At 45.3% G+C, this 18,462-nt stretch overlaps 2 protein-coding genes and 2 long non-coding RNA genes across 4 annotated transcripts; 2 read left to right on the top strand and 2 right to left on the bottom strand.

Moving 5' to 3' along the window:
• Positions 1-363: 363 nt before the first annotated feature.
• LOC123179950 (uncharacterized) lies at positions 364-4,554 on the bottom strand. The gene is made up of 2 exons (XR_006490627.1): positions 4,261-4,554; positions 364-673 (listed from the first exon to the last, which is right to left on the bottom strand). It is a non-coding gene; the product is annotated as an uncharacterized lncRNA (long non-coding RNA).
• LOC123179946 (scarecrow-like protein 9) lies at positions 1,161-3,458 on the top strand. Its single transcript, XM_044591864.1, has one exon. It carries the CDS (start codon positions 1,281-1,283, stop codon positions 3,456-3,458), a length of 2,178 nt encoding a protein of 725 aa, XP_044447799.1. The 5' UTR covers positions 1,161-1,280.
• A 2,809-nt stretch (positions 4,555-7,363) lies between the features above and the next one.
• On the bottom strand, positions 7,364-16,602 carry LOC123179951 (uncharacterized). Its single transcript, XR_006490628.1, has 2 exons — positions 16,442-16,602; positions 7,364-7,748 (listed from the first exon to the last, which is right to left on the bottom strand). It is a non-coding gene; the product is annotated as an uncharacterized lncRNA (long non-coding RNA).
• On the top strand, positions 7,908-10,232 carry LOC123179947 (scarecrow-like protein 34). Its single transcript, XM_044591865.1, has one exon. The coding sequence runs from the start codon at positions 8,103-8,105 to the stop codon at positions 10,230-10,232; it is 2,130 nt and encodes a 709-aa protein (XP_044447800.1). The 5' UTR covers positions 7,908-8,102.
• Positions 16,603-18,462: the final 1,860 nt, after the last annotated feature.

The raw sequence follows: 18,462 nt of genomic DNA, 5'->3' as shown, positions 1-18,462 counted from the left end.
ATCCATTCATTGTGCTCCGTATATAGTCCATATTGGAATATGTAAAAAAGACTTATATTTAGGAACGGAGGGAGTATAATAGGAAAAGTAAAATAAAAATGCAAGGCTATGCATTGAAACAAGCAAAATGAAATTTACATATGAATCAAAAATCCAGAATAGAGAAAGAATCAAATTGAAGTCTATGTATTCAATCAAGCAAAATTAATCTAGTATATACTAGGGGAGAAGAAGGAGCTGTGCCTTGCTGCTGATCTTGGGATTAGAAAGAGTTTGCATGTATGCACATTTGGAGACGTACGCATGCAGACTAGCAGGAAATAATAGTTTCCCTCGCTTGTTCGTTCGACCACGTCGGTCACGTTAGGAAGCGCTCTGTTTTTATCCCTAAAATTAGAACGATGGTCCGATATGACAGTTGTTTTTTTACATGTCCGGCGTGTAGCCAGGCCTAGGATTAATCGAGAGGATAACTGTTGCAATCTGGACCATCCTCTGTCACAATCACCATGGCTGTAGTTGGGAACAAAAGACTTACCAAGTTTACATCAACACCACAGTCCACAGACACCCCTCCTCTCCCTCCTTCTCAAAGCTTCTCATTTGATCGTGCTGCTACTTAATATAACAACCAAGGTGTATGCTTCCCTGCTCAGATCAGATGAGGAGCCACCTGCACAAAAAAAGGAACAATGCTATTAGGCGCGTCGTAATTTCAAGGTTGCCTTAACAAGGACCAGAGGTGAGTCCTTTTTCTGTTATCAATGCTAAACATTTGAGGTTTAACCAGGTAAAATAGTAATGCTCGTTTCCGCAAGCCTTCTTCTGTTATCAATGCTAAACATTTGAGGTTTAACCAGGTAAAATAGTAATGCTCGTTTCCGCAAGCCTTCGGAAATTCAATTTTCCTCAGCATGGCATGCCAAAACAATCGTAAGCTGAAGATGAGGGGAAAAAATAAGTGCTCGCCCGGGAGAATTCCTTTTTATCATTCCAGATTGTAGCAAAGAAATATAAGAGCGTCTCCCTCCGTAAAGAAATATAAGAGCGTCGTAAAGAAATATAATAGCGTTTAGACGCTCTTATATTTCTTTACGGAGGGAGTACAGTACAAAATTGTCTCACATAAATAAGCTTCAACTTCCTACTCTTTTGTTTTGCAGGCAACAAGCTGCTGATTCATTTGCTGTGGTACACAGAAGAATCACATGCCTCTTGTCCAGTTCTGCTTGCCAGGAGAATCCTCCATTTGAAGTGGAAATAGAAAGAGATTTTCCAGAATGGCGGTTGGAGCTCTCCTTGGCGATATGGACCCCACCGCAGCAACCCACCAACCATACGACGGCGCTTCCTCTTCCCAGCAGCAACTCACCGTGGACAGCTACGACCTGAGTGGTCCACTGTTCTTGGCCCAGCCAACAACCACTAGAGCAAGCACATATCTGCATGCTGCAGGCACCAGCCCTGGGTTGTGCAATGCCAACAGCAGCATACAGACTGCCGCAGGCGGTAGCCCTGAGCACCGCCGGATCAGATCAAACGACGCTCTTCACTATATCAGCCAGATGCTGATGGAAGACGTCGACGAGAGGGTTGAAATATGCCAAGGGGGCGCCGCTCTCCAGGCTGCTGAGAAACCATTCCGTGACCTTCTTGGGCAGGTACCCCCGTTGGCTACTAACCCTCCGCTGTTGAATATCAAGAACGAACCAGACAGCCCTGGTAAGGGTAGGACCAGCCGCTACAAGAGGCTCTGGAGCACTAACTTCAGTAATGACTGTTCTAGTTACAGCATGTTACAGCCCTTAACAACCTCGTTGAATGCATATATCTGCAATAGGAGTCTTTCTCTACCAAACCGTCCATTCATAAGTGTTGGATCGACTTCTACATCTGCTTTCCCTGGCTTGCATTATCAGAGAGGAGTCGAGGAGGCAACTATGTTTTCTCCAAGTATCGATAAGCTCGTGATATATTTAGAGAATGGCATACTTTCTATTTCCAAACTGACTAGAAAGGCGAAAGTAGGAGAGAGGAGCGAAAACACAATCTTTCAGGTGGCGGACCAAAGTGACTGGGATATCTTGGAAGGAAGGAGCAATAAACATCTTGCCTTCACCACTTGTGCAATAATTCGAAATGAAAATTTCGACCAAGTTCTGCTATGCTATGGCCTGGAGAGTTTCAAAAAAATAACAAGACTGCGAAGAGGGTTGGTAGAGGAAGGAAACAAGAACTCACTGAAAGGCCGGAGCAAAGGACGTCAGAAGCTATGGCAGAGGAAGCAACCCAGAACAGAGTTGGTTGATCTCAAGACTCTCCTCATCAATTGTGCACAAGCTGTGGCAGAAGACAACCATCTGTTGGCCAGTGAACTCCTAAAGAAGATAAGACAACACTCCTCAGCAGATGGTGATTGCACTCAGAGACTGACATTTTACTTGGCGGATGGCCTCGAGGCACGCTTGGCTGGGATCGGGGGTCAGGTTTATCGCAGCCTCATGGAGAGGCGAACAAGTACAACAGATTGGTTAGATGCTCACAGCCTTTTTATTGCAACCTGCCCTTTCGACCGGACGTCATACTACTTTGCCAACCAAGCTATTCTTGATGCCTCACAAGGGAAATCAAGGGTGCACATCGTTGATTTCGGAATCGGCTTCGGCTTTCAGTGGCCATTAATGATTCAGAAGTTTGCACAGCAAGAAGAGGGAGCCCCTAAGCTTCGGATCACAGGTATAGACGTTTGTCAGCCAGGTTTCCGCCCCAGCGAAATGATCGAGGAGACAGGGAAGCGGTTGGCTTATTATGCAAACATGTTCAAGGTACCTTTTCAGTATCAGGGCATTGCCGCCTCAAGATGGGAGACCATTAAAACTGAGGATTTTAACATTGAGGAGGATGAAGTTCTCATAATCAACTGCATGTACCGGATGAAGAACCTCGGACATGAAACCGAAGCCGCAAATAGTGCAAGGTATAAGGTGCTCAAAATTATGAGGAGCATGAACCCGAAGATTTTCATTTCAGGCACCGTGAATGGGTTACGTAGTTCCCCCTTCTTCATACAACGTTTCAAAGAGGTGATGTTCCATTACTCTTCAATGTTTGACATGCTTGATGCAAACGTTGTTCCACGGGATAATGAAGCAAGAAAGATGATTGAGAGGATGATATTTGGGAAGGATGCAATTAACATCATAGCATGTGAGGGTGCAGAAAGAACTGAGAGACCAGAAGGTTACAGGCAGTGGCACGCAAGGTGCCTCAAGGCCGGGTTCCAGCAGCTTCCTGTCGATCTAGCCATCTTAAGGATAATAGTATACATGAAGAACACGTTTTGGCATGAGGAATTCTTTGCTGTTGAAGACCGCGGTTGGCTGCTACAAGGATGGAAAGGGAGAGTAATTTACGCAATATCCAAATGGAAACCTGCTGAAACATACGATGGTCGGTAAGATTCGAACAGTTTTTCAAGTGAATCTTGTGTGAAAAACCTAATCTGGTGTTCTTTTAAACGAGTATTAACTATGTGTACCTGGTCATTGTTATGTATAGTAAACTTGAAGGTTACTGTAAAATACTTTGCTTGTATCGTTCTTTTTTATTTCTGATGAATAAACTGTATTGGGCCTTCAAGACATGAGATGAGATTAGTGGAAATACCATACCTAGACACAATCTTCGAAAGACGCTTGTACTTTCTTGATCTTATGAAGAAGGGGCTTTCCTTAGCTGCGGAATTTGGGATCTTGAGAGTAGACCAGATGTCTGACGTTACGTTAGGGAACCCGAATAGAAAGTTTCTGAAGTCAAACCTAGCGGCCTCGCAATGCCGGCGGAGAAAGCTCAAAGAGCTTCCCCGAAGCCTTCAGTTTACAGGCGCTGTAAAGTACTCCCTCCATCCCATAACTTAAGATGTGTTTTGCATTATGAGACGGAGGGAGTGGATCATTGCACTGAATATCTCTCAAAACTGGCGATATGGAAGATGAGAGGATTGTAATTTATGATTTGAAGATGGTAATTGAACTTGACATAACAGGAATCCAATAGAATGCACCAATATTCACATATCACAAATAACTGGAGTTTGAACATGCCTTCTGTAAAAACCTCTACTTTAATCCATTCAGATTCTTCTCAAAACACAAGTGGATGACATTAAGGGGCGAGCTCCTAGTTCCCACAGGGGACTACCAGATCACTAGGGCCACAGAGACACGGGGAATCAGAGAGGGGGAGGGGGGAAGGAAGGACCTTGGTTGGAGGCGGGCGCGGAGTGTGGGGCGGAGGCCGAGGTCGCAGAATAGGCCCTACGCGTCGTCTTCCTTCGCCGACGCCTTCGCATTCGCCGCCGCCGCCACCGGCGACCTGCCGGGCTTCCTCCTGGCGGCCATGGGAAAGAGTAGAGAGAGGGACGATTCCGCCTTCGTAAAGCGTTTACGAACTTCCTGATGTGCTGAGTCGTGCTTTAACTGGACCTGGGCCCTAAGCTGTGTCTGGTTAGGCCCAAGTTATCAGGCCTCGCAGGAAACAAAAGAATCACTCACTTCCGTCCTTTTGTCTCAAAAAAAAAAAAACCCACTTCCGTCCTACTGTCTCCATTTTAAAATATAGTAGTATGTATTCATGTCAAATAAATAAAATATACAGAGCACATTAGCTTTTTTAATCCAAAAGTTATAAACTTGACCAAAATTTTAGAAAAATTCTAAACATGTTGAATACTAAATCAACACCACTAGATTCGTCACTATTTCGGTATTGTGTATATTTGGTATTAAAGATATAGGCAATTTTTTCTATAGACTTGGTCAAAGTTTTGACACTTGACTTCCATAAAAACCAATGCGCGCTATATTGTGGGAAGGGAGTATGAACGGAGATGTCCCTATTGTTATGTGTCCCTTCCTTAAATGGGTTAGATTTTAGGGTTAATTTGATAAATGCCCCTCCAAATTTGGCGATCCGAGAAATTCCACTGCAATTTCCAAACTTTGAAAAATGCCATTTCATGCCATTTTCAGTGGCATTTTTCGAAGTCTGCAGTGGTGTTTTTCAAAATTTGCAAAAATTGCAGTGTCATTTTTCAAAGTTTGGAAATGGCAGTGGCATTTTTATGAATCGCCATAATTGGAGTGGCACTTATCTAATTAACCCTAGATTTTATGGGCCTGGGTGCATTAGATCTTGTGCCTCAGCCCAATAAATTTCTAGAATTTCAAAGACCCATTCAAATTGCATGGCACATGGGTAAGTTTAGTGCTCCCGCATCCAAATATAAAAGACCTAATTGTTCGGGGCTGTCTTTGACCATTGGTAAACTTAATAATAAGAGATGTACTCTCTCCGTCCCATAACATAATAGCATTTTCGACACTACACTAGTGTCAAAAACACTCTTATATTATGGGACGGAGGGAGTAGTTGTAAAAATTATGTCATTATAATTTTTTCACATATAAATTTTATCGTATACTCATTTTTATCTGTAACATACACATCATATATCATTGCTCTATCCGGTGGTCAAAGACAACCTCAAAAATAGACCTTGTATATTTGGATGGAGAGAGTATCCCAAAAAGAAAAGTACTTCTAGTTGAGAAAGAGTAGCAGCACCAGTATAAAACGTCGGTTGTTCAACCACTCCATGTAGAGAGAAAAAAGAATAACAACGCACGTGTTCACTCACTCACTTCATGCAAACGCTGGTGGGTCATGTCGCGTGAATTAAATTCGAGCTTGAGCTATTTATATGCCTGTTCGAAGAACACAAATTTTGCATGGCAGTGCACGGCCTAGCTCTAGGTGTACATGTCAATACTCGAGCTCGTTGTGGACACACTTTCTATTTTCAAAGAGCTCTTCCATTATGTGTTAGTTGCATCGCTTCACTCTCCTAGGCGTCCTCTCTGTGTAGAGAAAATGCAAAGTAGAGCGAAAATCCATCTCTGCACCCGAGCTCATCTGCACCCGCGTTTATGGGAAAAATAACAAATACTAGAAAAATTCAAAAGACAAATTGGGGGTCTGTAAAAATGTTTACTGTTCATGTACTGTTTTGACCCGATTTGTCGTTTTTACCGAGAGCTGCTCAAATGTCCAAATGACTTGAAATTTGGAGCGAGCCTCACGTATCAAATTTTCTACCATACAAAAAAAAGTTGGAATTTTTTGAAATTTGTTTGAATTTTTTTCTAACCGGGTGCAGATGAGCCTGGGCACCAAAACGCCCTACTCGACTATACAAAATACACACAGCAGTAGAGAGAACACACACACACTCTCTGGCCGAGTTACTTGTGTTGACCTGCTGGGGACCCCTTTCTGGCAACCATGTGCACAATCATCTGGGAGAGCAGGCCTGTTCAAAACCGAGTCCATTGAAAACCTGCACTAGGTGAGCGGCGATAAGGTTTTTGTGGGCATCTCGGCACACTGCTCGCTCAGGTTCGACTACATCCACGATGATAGTTCGTCTGCTTCCTTGTGAGAGGGCATCCACCTCATCTTCACCACCGTGGCTAACGATGACGTTGAACCAGAGTTTCTGGCGAACTTGTATGTTCATAATCTCTATTCGCTGACATGCCCCTCTGGCCCATATGCTAGATGTTCCTAGCTTGCGATTTGCCATGTTAGTAATCTTATGATAATGCTAATCTAGATTGAGCTTAACCAAAAACTGCCTAATATCTTAACAAAATGAAATCTCTTTTTGTGCCTGTGCAAATGCTCCCTAAATGGAATCAGATAAACAAGATGCGAGTTCCGTATATACAATTGTTGATGACATATAGACATCAATACAAGGTCGCATTGGCACGGCCTAGGCGAAAACCAAGCACAAACTTGGTACAACAAATTACCCTCCAAAAATTCAACCATTATAGAAATCAACTATCAAATGAAAAGAAAATTTACAAGTTACTTTGCATAGTGCCTTTTTTTTTCAATTACGTCTGATTTTTTTAAAAGATTTGTTCTGGTTTCTTCTAGTTATTTTGACCTGTTCTTCTAGTACAACTTTATACTAAATTGTACTAAAGTAGGGACAAGTAATTTGGATATGCATTTTCATGACCTGATAACTAACATTGCCGTCGATGTTGTAAATAAAAATGGCAGTTACACTAGTTAAATATTTGGTACAAATAATTCAGATACGACAGAACATAAATTCAAATCTCATCAGACTAGCTAGGCACCAACAATTCAATTTTGAACTAAGATAATCATGCAAAAAACTGATTATTTAATGAGATAAAGTACAGCAAATTATCCTCGAAAAAGATTCAACCAATACCATTATATATATCAATTATCAAGTGGAAAAGAAAGAAAAAAAAACTTTGAATAGTGCATCCCCTTTTTTGATTACCTCAGAACTTTTAACAGTTTAATTAGGAACCTTAATAATGATTGAAACCCAGGCCAGCGCTCCTAATAAACCATTTTTCATATGTCTGATGCGCGGCCGGGCCTAGAACTAATCGACAGGATAATTGCTTGTAATCTGGACGCTTCTCTGTCACAATCTTATGACGTTGGGAACAAAGCTATAAGGTAGAGGAACGACAAATTAACTTCACATCAACACCACAACCTCACTGCTCATCTTTCATAGTCCACATCCTCGCTACTCTTCTCTCAAAGCATTGGATCTGCTGCTGCTGCTGCTTAATAACCAAGGTGTGTGCTTCCCTACTTTTGCTCTTTGCTCAGGTCAGATGAGGAGCTTCCTGCAAATAAAAAGGAACAGTAGTATTAGGCGCGTCATAGAGACATAGATTCAAAATCTTCATAGATTCTATATTTAACCGGCTCAGTTAGTTATAAGCCTTCGGAATTTGTTTTCGATCAGAAAGGCATGCCAAAACAATCATAAGCTGAATCTCTAACAAAAAGGAAGAAGCAGAACTCCGTTTTACGGGCATTCTAGATTGTAGCACATGAGCAAGGTGAACCAAAATTCACCTCACATAATTTAGCTTCCATTTCCCTTTTTTCTTCTTCCAGGAAACAAGCCGGTTCATTTGCTGTAGGACAACAATAACCATATATCTCATATTGAGGTGGAAATCAGACTTTCCACAATGGCGATTGAACCTCTCCGTGACAATCTGGACACCCTCGCAGCAACCGACCAACCATACGAAGGTGATTCCTCTTCCCAGCAGCAGCAATTCACCGTGTACAACTATGACCTGAGTGGTCCACACTCAACAGTTTGGTCCCCAGCGAACCAAGCAAGTGTCAACAGCAGCCATGGACAAAGCAAATTTCAGATTGCTGTAGGGGGTAGCTCTGATCACCGCCGAATCAGATCAAATGATGCTCTTCACCACATAAGCCAGATGCTAATGGAAGACATTGATGAGAGGGTCAACATATGCCAAGGGGAGGCTGCTGTCCAGGCTGCTGAGAAGCCATTCCGTGACATTCTTGGGGAGGTATCCGCGCCGGCTACTAACTGGCCGCCATTGCATAGCAATAACAAACCAGAAACCTCTGATAAGAGTGGGACCAGCCGTTACAAGAGGCTCCGGAGCACTAGCTTTAGTAATGACTATTCCAGTTACATCATGTTACAACCCTTAACAAGCCCGTTGAGTCCATATATCTGCAATAGGAGTCTTTCTCTACCAAATCGTCCGTTCAAAAGTGTTGGATGGACTTCCGGATCTGAATTTCCAGCCTTGCATTGTCAGAGAGGTGTCGAGGAGAAAATAATGTTTGCTCCAATTATTGATAAGCTGGTGATATATTTAAAGAACGACATACTTCATATTTCCCAACTGACTACAAAGGCAAAACTAGGAGAGAGGACCAGCGAAAACACAATCTTTGAGGTGTCAGACCAAAGGGACTGGGATATCTTTCAAGGAAGGAGCAATAAACATCATGCCATCACCACTTGTGCAATAATTCGAAATGAAAATTTCGACCGAGTTCTGCTGTGCTATGGTCCTTCTAACCAAATAACAAGACTTCAAGAAAGGATGGCGGGGGAAGGAAACAAGAACTCGCTGAAAGGACGGAGCAAATGTAGGAAGCAGCCAAGAAAAGAGTTGGTTGATCTCAGGACTCTCCTCATCCATTGCGCACAAGCTGTGGCAGAAAACTGCTACCTGTTGGCCAGTGAACTGCTATTGAAGATAAGACAACACTCTTCAACAGATGGTGATTGTACTCAGAGACTGGCATTTTACTTGGCAGATGGCCTTGAGGCACGCTTGAATGGGATCGGGAGTCAGGTTTACCGGAACCTCGTGGAAAGGCGAACAAGTACCGCAGATTGGTTAGATGTTTGCAGTCTTTTTCTTGCAGCTTGCCCTTTCAAAAGGGCGTCATACTACTTTGCCAACCAAACTATTTTTTATGTCTCACAAAGGCAACCAAGGGTGCACATCGTCGATTTCGGCATAGGCTTCGGCTTTCAGTGGCCATCAATGATTCAGAGGTTTGCACAGCAAGGAGAGGGAGCTCCTATGCTTCGGATCACGGGTATAGACACTCCCCAGCAAAGTTTGCGCCCCTGTGAAATGATCGAAGAGACAGGTAAGCGGTTAGTTGATTATGCAAACATGTTCAAGGTATCTTTTCAGTATCAGGGCATTGCCGCTTCAAGATGGGATACCATTGAAATTGAGGATCTTAACATTGATGAGGATGAATTTCTCATAATCAACTGCATGTTCCGCATGAAGAATCTCGGTCATGAAACCGATGCCGTAAATAGCGCAAGGGATGAGGTGCTGAAAACTATGAGGAGGATGAACCCGAAGGTTTTCATTTCTGGCGCCGTGAATGGGTTACACAGTTCTCCCTTCTTCATACAACGATTCAAAGAGGTTATGCTCCATTACTCTTCAATGTTTGACATGCTTGATGCAAATGTTCCACGGGATAATGAAGCAAGAAAGACGATTGAGAGGGTCCTATTTGGGCGGGACGCACTTAACAGCATAGCATGTGAGGATGCAGAAAGGACTGAGAGGCCAGAAAGCTACAGGCAGTGGCAAGCAAGGTTCCTCAAGGCTGGGTTCCAGCAGCTTCCAATTGATCCAGCCATCTTAAAGAAAATAGTACAAATGAAGAACTCACTTTATCATGAGGAATTCTTTGTTGTTGAAGATCGCGGTTGGCTACTGCAAGGATGGAAAGGGAGAGTAATTTATGCTATATCCAAGTGGGAACCTAATGAAACATATGATGATAAGTAAAATTCAAACAGCTTTTAGAGTGAATCTGGTGTTCTTCCAAACAGATATTAACTATGTGTACTTGGTCATTGTTTTGTATAATGAACAAAACAGCGAAAGAAATACTTTGTTTCTATCGTTCTTTTTCATTTCTGATGAATAAACTGTATTGGGCCTTCAAGACATGAGATTAGTGGAAATACCGTACCTAGACATTGTTTTGCTGTAAAGTACTGCAGATCATTGCACTGAATACCTCTCAAAGGAAGAGAATCAGTCCGCCCCCGAGTCGCTCCCGCGGGCGACTCCGGGCGGCTACCCTAGCGCCGCCGCCCCAGCTCCTCGCCTCGGCCTCTCCTCCCTTGCCACCGCCGCCGGCGTCACCGGCCAAAGGCCGCATGGCGCAGGCGGCGGCGGGGCGTCTCCTCCCGCGCGCAGGTGGCCGGCGTCGCGGGGCGCCCCCTCCTGCCTGTCGGCGTCGGGCGGCGGCTCTCCTCTGCTCCGGCTCCCTCCCCCTCCCCGGCGTCGTGGTGGCCCGCAGGAGTGCCCCCCTCTCCTCCCTCCCCCTTCCAGCGGCGGCTTGTGGGGATCCGAGGAGGTGGGTTGCTCTGGCGGCGGATCTGGGTGGCTCTGCCCAGATCTGGTTGGTGATGGTGGTTGGTGGCGGCGGGGACGGCTGGCGACCCTGCTAAGGTGGTGGTGGTGCTGCTGGTGGCTGTGCTTCTCCGGTGGGGTGGTGGGGCTTCCGGTGGTGTTGGCCAGGGCGTGGATGCGCATGCTCTGTGGTGGTGGCTGGCGCTCCGGCGTGTGACATCGGTGGTGCGTGCCCGGCTGCTCCGACGCTTGGAGCTCGCCGGGCGACGCAGGTGGGCAGCGGCCGGGCGTGGCCGTTGCTCTGGCCGTGAGCGGCGGCGCGGGGAGGTCCCGCGTTGGTGGTGGCCTCCCGGTGTCGTGGCAGCTTCATGGTGGCTTGATGGCTCTGACTGCGGCAACGGCCGGCTTCACCGGCGTCGGCTCGTCCGCGTTCGGACCGTCTTGACCTTCGCCCCATATCCTCGTCGTTCGGGCACTACTTCCATCGAAGGGCTGGCCCTCTCCCAGCCGCGGTCCATCGCTCGTCTCGCGTCCGGTGCGGCAGGACCGAGCTCGTCTCGCGCATGGTGCAGCAGGACTGGCCTCGTCCCCCTCACGGTGCTGCAGGATCGAGTTCGTCTCGCGCTCGGGGCTGCAGGACGGGCTGATGGATGCCAATTCTGGCCGGCCTATCGGGTCTCGACGATGGGGGTCGCCCAGGGGTGCGAAAGGTGGGACCTTTCCGCTCGTCTCTTTGGTTGGGGTAGCGGCAGGTCTCGGGTGAGGTGGTGTCAAGGTCTTCGATGCCGGGGCGGCGGCCCTGGTGATGGTAGCGCGGTGCTCTTGGGCAGAGCCCGTGGCTTGGTGCTTCCCGCTCGCCATGGCCGTGTGGGCGGCGTGGTAGCCGGGGTGTGCCGTTCGGTGGCGGTGAGTGTTGGCCGAGGTGAAAACCTATTCTATATTCGGACGGACCGGCGGCGGCGAAGATCGTTCCCTTCTTGAAGGCGTCATCGCGGCTCTCATTGCCCATCATGCAGCTCCAGGGGAAACTCTGATCCTTGGATCGGGCGGTGGCGGCGCGCCGGTGTCGTACCCTTCTTGAAGGCGCCGCCTTGGAGCTCATGGATCGTTATATGTAGCTTCATCTCTTCGTGGTGGTAGTGCTAGGGATGGTGTTGTTTGCTGCGCTCAGCGCCTTTGTATCGTGCCTTGGGTGTGTGCGTGTGTAGCGATGGCGTATGTTTGTACTGGATGCTTGTTGATCGGTGCTTTATATATAAAGTGGGCGAAAGCCTTTTTCGGTAATATCTCTCAAAACTGGTGATATGGTAAATCACAGATTGCCATTTCCGATCTGAAGACGGCAATTGGGCTTTTTGAATGCACTAATGTTGACATATTATTACTCTCTGCATATCACAACTAGAGTAGGTGGGTGACGTTCTGGACACGTCTTCTATCAGACTTCCAGTACTCCTTAAACTACGAACACCATCGTGATCATTCAGATTGGAAATTTGAAAATCATATGCATAAATTATTCTCAAAAAAAGATGTGGACGACATTAGGGCGTGAGGCTCTAGTTCCCCGAGCCTGAGGGGACAGACAAATCACCAGGGCCACAGAGACACGGGGAATCAGAGAGGGGGAAGGAGCGCGAGGAGAGGTGCCCCTCCTCGTCGTCTTCCTTGGCCTACGCATTCGCATTCGCCGCCGCCGCCGGCGGCGACCTGCCGAGCTTCCTCTTGGCGGCCATGGAAAGTTGGAAACACAGGTCGCGGAGGAGAGGATGGAGAACCCAAGAGGAGGGGGAGAGGGGGCGGTTTACGCACCTGCTCAGGTGCTGAGTCGTGTTTTAACTGGGCCCTGGGCCCGGGCTGTGTCATGTTGGGCCCACCTGATCAAAACTACTCCTCAAAAAATATATTAAAACTCTTCATACCACCAAAAGAGAGTACCACGGAGGAGAAGAAATATACGCCAGAAGGCACCTCCAGCCGGTATGGCCAAAATACATGTTGATGCAGGGTTGCTGCGATCGGCGAGAGGAGGTGCTGCGGCAGCCGTGTGCCAGGATGACCAAGGAACCTTCCTTGGGAGTTCGGCACTGAGGCGATCGCTTGCAGGGAAGCTTTTTCTCTGGCGACAGACCTGAACATTCCGTGAATGGTAATAGCATCTATCTCCAAGCAGGTGGTGGATGATATAAATACAGGTAACCGAGGAATCTATGGAAGTGTGATCAAGGAGATTCGGCTTAGAGCTTCTCATTTTATGTGTAGTTTTACTTATGAGAGTCGTGACTTGAATGTTGAGGCATATAATCTAGCAAAACTTGGTCATTCTTTAGGGCCGGGACGCCATGTGTCGCTAGGCCATTTCCATGATTCGAGATGTATATCAAACAATGAAACCTGCTTAGAGCTAAATGCTTGGTTGCTTGGGATAAAGTGTGCACTCCTAGAGATGCAGGTGGTTTGGGTGTTAAAAACCTTCGCGCACAAAATTTTTGTTTACTGCTGAAATTTGCTTACAAGTTTTTACACTCCACCTCCCTCCCTTGGAAGGACTGGGTTTTGTACCACTCACCTCTTCACATTGGCTTTGGCAAGAACAGCTCCTTTCTTGCTAAGACTATTTTCAAACACCTACAGAGCTTGAGAGAGATTTTCTAGTGTACTGTTGGAGACGGTTGCTCCACCTTCTTCTGGTTAGATCGATGGCTAAAGCCAGAACCTCTGGCTATAGTCTACCCAGCCCTTTTTTCCCACCATACAAATCAAAATGCCTTGGTAGTTACAATTCTGCAGGAAGGGATCGAACTTGCTCTTCGTAATCGGCTAACCACTACTGCGATCGCAGAACTTGCTTCTCTAAACTCTTTGTTGCAGGATTGTGCTCTCTCGCAGGTTCCGAACACTCGTCGTTTGCTCAACGGGTCCGCCTTCTCGACCCGGGGTGCATATGCGGCTCTCTCGGATCATCTCTCCGATCCCATGCTTGCCGCCATCTGGGACTCAAAAGTGCCAAAAAAGGTTATGATCTTCGGATGGCTCTTCTACCTCGTCCGCCTCAACACCCGAAAAAACTTGCATAAAAAAAGCATCCTCGATTCTGAAGCTTGTGCAAGATGTTCTCACCAGGTTGAAGATCACGAGCACCTGTTCTTTTCATGCCCGGCTGCTCGGGGCATTTGGCAGGCTACCTCCATTCGCCCGTGCTTTACGCCTATTAGTGACCTTTTCTCTACAAGGTTACCAACTGCATTGCCAACTTCAGTCCGCTCCTTCATGTTCCTAATCATCCTCTGGAAGATCTGGGACGCACGGAACAAAAAAGTCTTCCAAGGAATAGACCTTCCCACTGCTGATTCCATTAGAGCTATTCTTGATGACATAACTATATGGGCTCCTCGGCTCAAAACCGAGAGCCTAAAGGAACATGCCGGGCTGTGGGGTGACTTCCTCTCCTCACAAAACATGTGAGTTCTGTACTCTTCTGCTATGTTTAAAATATATTCAGGTGGGGAGCCTTTCCCCCCCAGTGACCATTTAAAAAAAAATGATTCGAGATGTATCCCACAAACTGTGCTTTTTTATCGGACTACCCAAAAAAACCAAAAGAGAGTACCATCACCTAAAAAAGAGAGTACCACAATGTTTTAATAAAAACAAAAGAGTACCACAATGTATGCAAGAACACGGGGAGCTCCAAGAGTCAAGGGTTCCTGAATGATGAGGCAGAAAGAGAGTGGTTTTTGTAAACATAAATGATTCCTAAACTCAGAGGCATCAACATGGATTAATTAAGGCAAAATCTTACCGTTAAGGGCAATATCAGATTATGTGTGTGTGTGTGTGACATCGATGTCGACGATTCTTCATTTCCATGTTGGTCTGGTAGATATTCCTCTCTGGAGGATGTTGTTTCATCGGTGCGAGGAAACAGATTATGAAATGAATGTCAAGACATATCGTACGGAAGAAAACATATTTGATGGAACACAACGTGCCTGCGACGGTTCTTGGTGGCAACTGGTCACATCTAAGTTTGATTGAGGAGCGGCTTCGGCTTTGGCATCGGCTTCGGCTTTCAGTGGCCATTAATGATTCAGAAGTTTGCACAGCAAGAAGAGGGAGCCCCTAAGCTTCGGATCACAGGTATAGATGTTCCCCGGCCAGGTTTCCGCCCCAGCGAAATGATCGAGGAGACAGGGAAGCGGTTGGTTGATTATGCAAACATGTTCAAGGTATCTTTTCAGTATTGCCGCTTCAAGATGGGAGAACATTAAAATTGAGGATCTTAATATTGTGGAGGATGAAGTTCTCATAATCAATTGCATGTACCGGATGAAGAATCTCGGTCATGAAACCGAAGCCATAAATAGTGCAAGGGACAAGGTGCTCAAAATGGTGAGGAGGATGAACCCAAAGCTTTTTATTTCAGGCACCGTGAATGGGTTACGCAGTTCTCCCTTCTTCATAAAACGTTTCAAAGAGGTAATGTTCCATTACTCTTCAATGTTTGACATGCTTGATTCAAACGTTGCTCCACGGGATAATGAAGCAAGAAAGATGATTGAGAGGATGATATTTGGGAAGGATGCGCTTAACATCATAGCATGTGAGGGTGCAGAAAGAACTGAGAGACCAGAAAGTTACAGGCAGTGGCACGCAAGGTGCCTCAAGGCCGGGTTCCAGCAGCTTCCTGTCGATCCAGCCATCTTAAGGATAATAGTATACATGAAGAAAACGTTTTGGCATGAGGAATTCTTTGCTGTTGAAGACCGTGGTTGGCTGCTACAAGGATGGAAAGGGAGAGTAATTTATGCAATATCTAAATGGAAACCTGATGAAACATACGATGGTCAGTAAGAGGCGGACAGTTTTTCTAGTGAATCTGGTGTTCTTTCAAATACGATGGTCATTGTTTTGTATAGTGAACCAAAAGGCGACTGTAAAATACTTTGCTTGTATTGTTCTTTTTAATTTCTGATGAATAAACTGTATTGAGCCTTCAAGACATGAGATTAGTGGAAATACCATACCTAGACACTGATTTGCTGTAAAGTAGATCATTGCGCTGAATATCTCTCAAAACTGGCGGTATGGAAGATCAGAGGATTGTCATTTCTGATTTGAAAGCGGCAATTGTAGTTAATCCAAACAATGTTCCTATGCATGAATCCAACAGGATGCACTAATGTTCCCATATTATTACTCTCTCCATATCACAGCTTGGTGGGTGACGTTTTGGACATGTCTTCTGTCAAACTTCTAGTACTCCTTAAACTACGAACACTATTTTGATCATTTCTCAAAAGAGCCGTGGACGACATTAGGGGGTGAGCTCCTGGATTTTGCTGTAAAGTACTAGATTATTATTGCACTGCCTGTCTCTCAAAACTGGTGATATGGAAGATGAGAGGATTGTAATTTCTGATTTGAACTAATATTCACATATTAACACAACAGGAATCCAATAGAATGAACTAATATTCACATATCACAAATAAGTGGAGTTTGAACTTCCTACTTCAATCCATGTCTTTTGATCATTCAGATTGGAAATTTGAAAATCATCCGTTCCCCCAGGGGACTACCAGATCACTAGGGCCAGAGACACGGGGAATCAGAGAGGCAGAGGGGGGAAGGACCTTGGTTGGAGGCGGGCGCAGAGTGTGGTGTGCACGAAGGAGCGGGAGGAGAAGAGACCCTCGGCATCATCTTCCTTCGCATTCGCCGCCGCCGGCGACCTGCTGGGCTTCCTCTTGGCGGCCATGGAGAAGTCACGAAGGAGAGGACGGAGAACCGAACAGAGTACAGAGGAAAGAGGGACGAATTCCGCCTTCGCAAAGCGTTTACGTACTCGCTGATGTGCTGGCCTGGGCCCTAAGCTGTGTCAGGCTAGGCCCACCTTATCGGGCCTCCCCTCGCAGAAAACAAGAGAATCACCCACTTCCGTCCAGTGTCTAAAAAAAAGAACCCACTTCCGTTCTTTTTTTTCCCTCAAAAAAAAAACTCCGTTCTTTATTTTTTGAGAGGAAACACTTCCGTCCTACTCTCTTCATTAAAAAAAAATATAGTGTGTATTCATGTAAAATAAATAAAATATATAGAGTGTATTATTATTTTTAAGTCAAAAAATATATATAGCACGATGACTTCCCGACTGTCTACTATATTAAGGTTTGCCCGGCTTCGATAAGGGAGGGGCAATAGGATGGAGGCGCGCCTTTGACTCGCTCCACACCTCCGGTGCTTCTAGTCGTTGCTAGGTGCACTAGTAGAAAACAGGGCTTTGGTCACAGGGCAGTATTCACATTAGTCCCCGTTCAGTCACGAACCGGGACTAATGTGAGCATTGGTCCCAGTTCGTGCGGCTAAGGCATTAGTCCTGGTTCACTTGGGCCCTTTAGTCCCGGTTGGTGCCACGAACCGAGACTAAAGGGTGCGATGTCCCGGTTGGTGGCACCAACCGGGACTAAAGGTAGTCCCAGTTGGTGCCACCAACCGGTACTAATGGGTTTTGAGGCATTAGTATCGGTTCGTGGCACGAACCGGTACTAAAGGTCCCATTTTTAAACTTTACCCCCCTGGACCGCCTTTTCAGTTTTAGAAAATACAAAAGAAAATGATGGAAATGTCAAAAAAATAAAATAAAATAAGTTTCCCATGTGATATGTGGTCTAGTTGTTGGGAAAATTTACAAATATGAATTTCGACTTTATTTGCAAAATCTCTCTGGAATTTGTAAAATGGGCATAACTTTTGCATACGAACTCGGATTAAAAAGTTTTTTATATGAAAAATCATCTACTCGGAAAGTTACATCCGAATTTAACTGGGGGAACCCCGTTAAACATTCTCAAAATCCTTAAAAACCTAACAGAAAAAAGTTACGGGGCTTTTAAGATCTAGAGTGCAAAAAAATCAAAAAAATTTCAAACTTACTAGTGGCGCACCATTTGCTAGGTGCGCCACTAGTAACAGAAAAAATATAGTTTCAATTTTTTTTTGGAAAAAATGTGGTCAAATCTGGTCAAACTGTGGTCTAACTAATTATTCTAGAATATTAGTGTTACTAAATAATTATTTCAGTTTTTTTGAATTTTGGTCAAATCTGGTCAAACTGTGGTCAAACAATGGTCAAACTAATTATTCAAGAAATATTAGTGTTACTAAATAATTATTGTTTTTTAAAATAATAGTTTCAAACTCAAACAGTAAAATGTGTCACTTCATGCTCAAGCTAAATTCCTGAGGGTTAATAGGATTGACAACTTACTATTGTCAGGAAAACAACAAGTGCAGACTTGGAAACGAGGGAGAACAGAATCCGGAAGTTAAGCTAGCTCAGGCTGGAGGAGTGAGAGGATGGGTGACCGTCCGGGAAGTTAGCTAATTTGGAATGATGAGGGGTGATTAGAGATTAGAGGATAAATTGAGCAGTGATGAGGGGTGGTGATTACAGATTAGAGGTTAAAATAATTCAGAAATTTGAAAATCAAAAAAAAATTCAAATTTTTTTTAAAAAAAAAATCATAAAATTTCTTTAGTCCCGGTTGGTGTTACCAATCGGGACTAAAGGTGGAGGTCCACGTGGCCGCGGCCTTTAGTCCCGGTTCGTGTAAGAACTGGGACTAAAGGGGAGAGGCATTAGTAACGACCCTTTAGT

This window comes from Triticum aestivum, chromosome 1D (assembly GCF_018294505.1).
Source record: "Triticum aestivum cultivar Chinese Spring chromosome 1D, IWGSC CS RefSeq v2.1, whole genome shotgun sequence".
In the NCBI taxonomy this organism is placed as follows: Eukaryota; Viridiplantae; Streptophyta; class Magnoliopsida; order Poales; family Poaceae; genus Triticum; species Triticum aestivum.
The sequence above is the reverse complement of the archived record's forward strand: the minus strand, read 5'-3'. Positions and strand labels throughout refer to the sequence as shown.

What these genes read in the sequence shown, in the direction of transcription:
- LOC123179947 (XM_044591865.1), top strand. Translation starts at nt 8,103, where the DNA reads ATGGCGATTGAACCTCTCCGTGACAATCTGGACACCCTCGCAGCAACC.
- LOC123179946 (XM_044591864.1), top strand. Translation starts at nt 1,281, where the DNA reads ATGGCGGTTGGAGCTCTCCTTGGCGATATGGACCCCACCGCAGCAACC.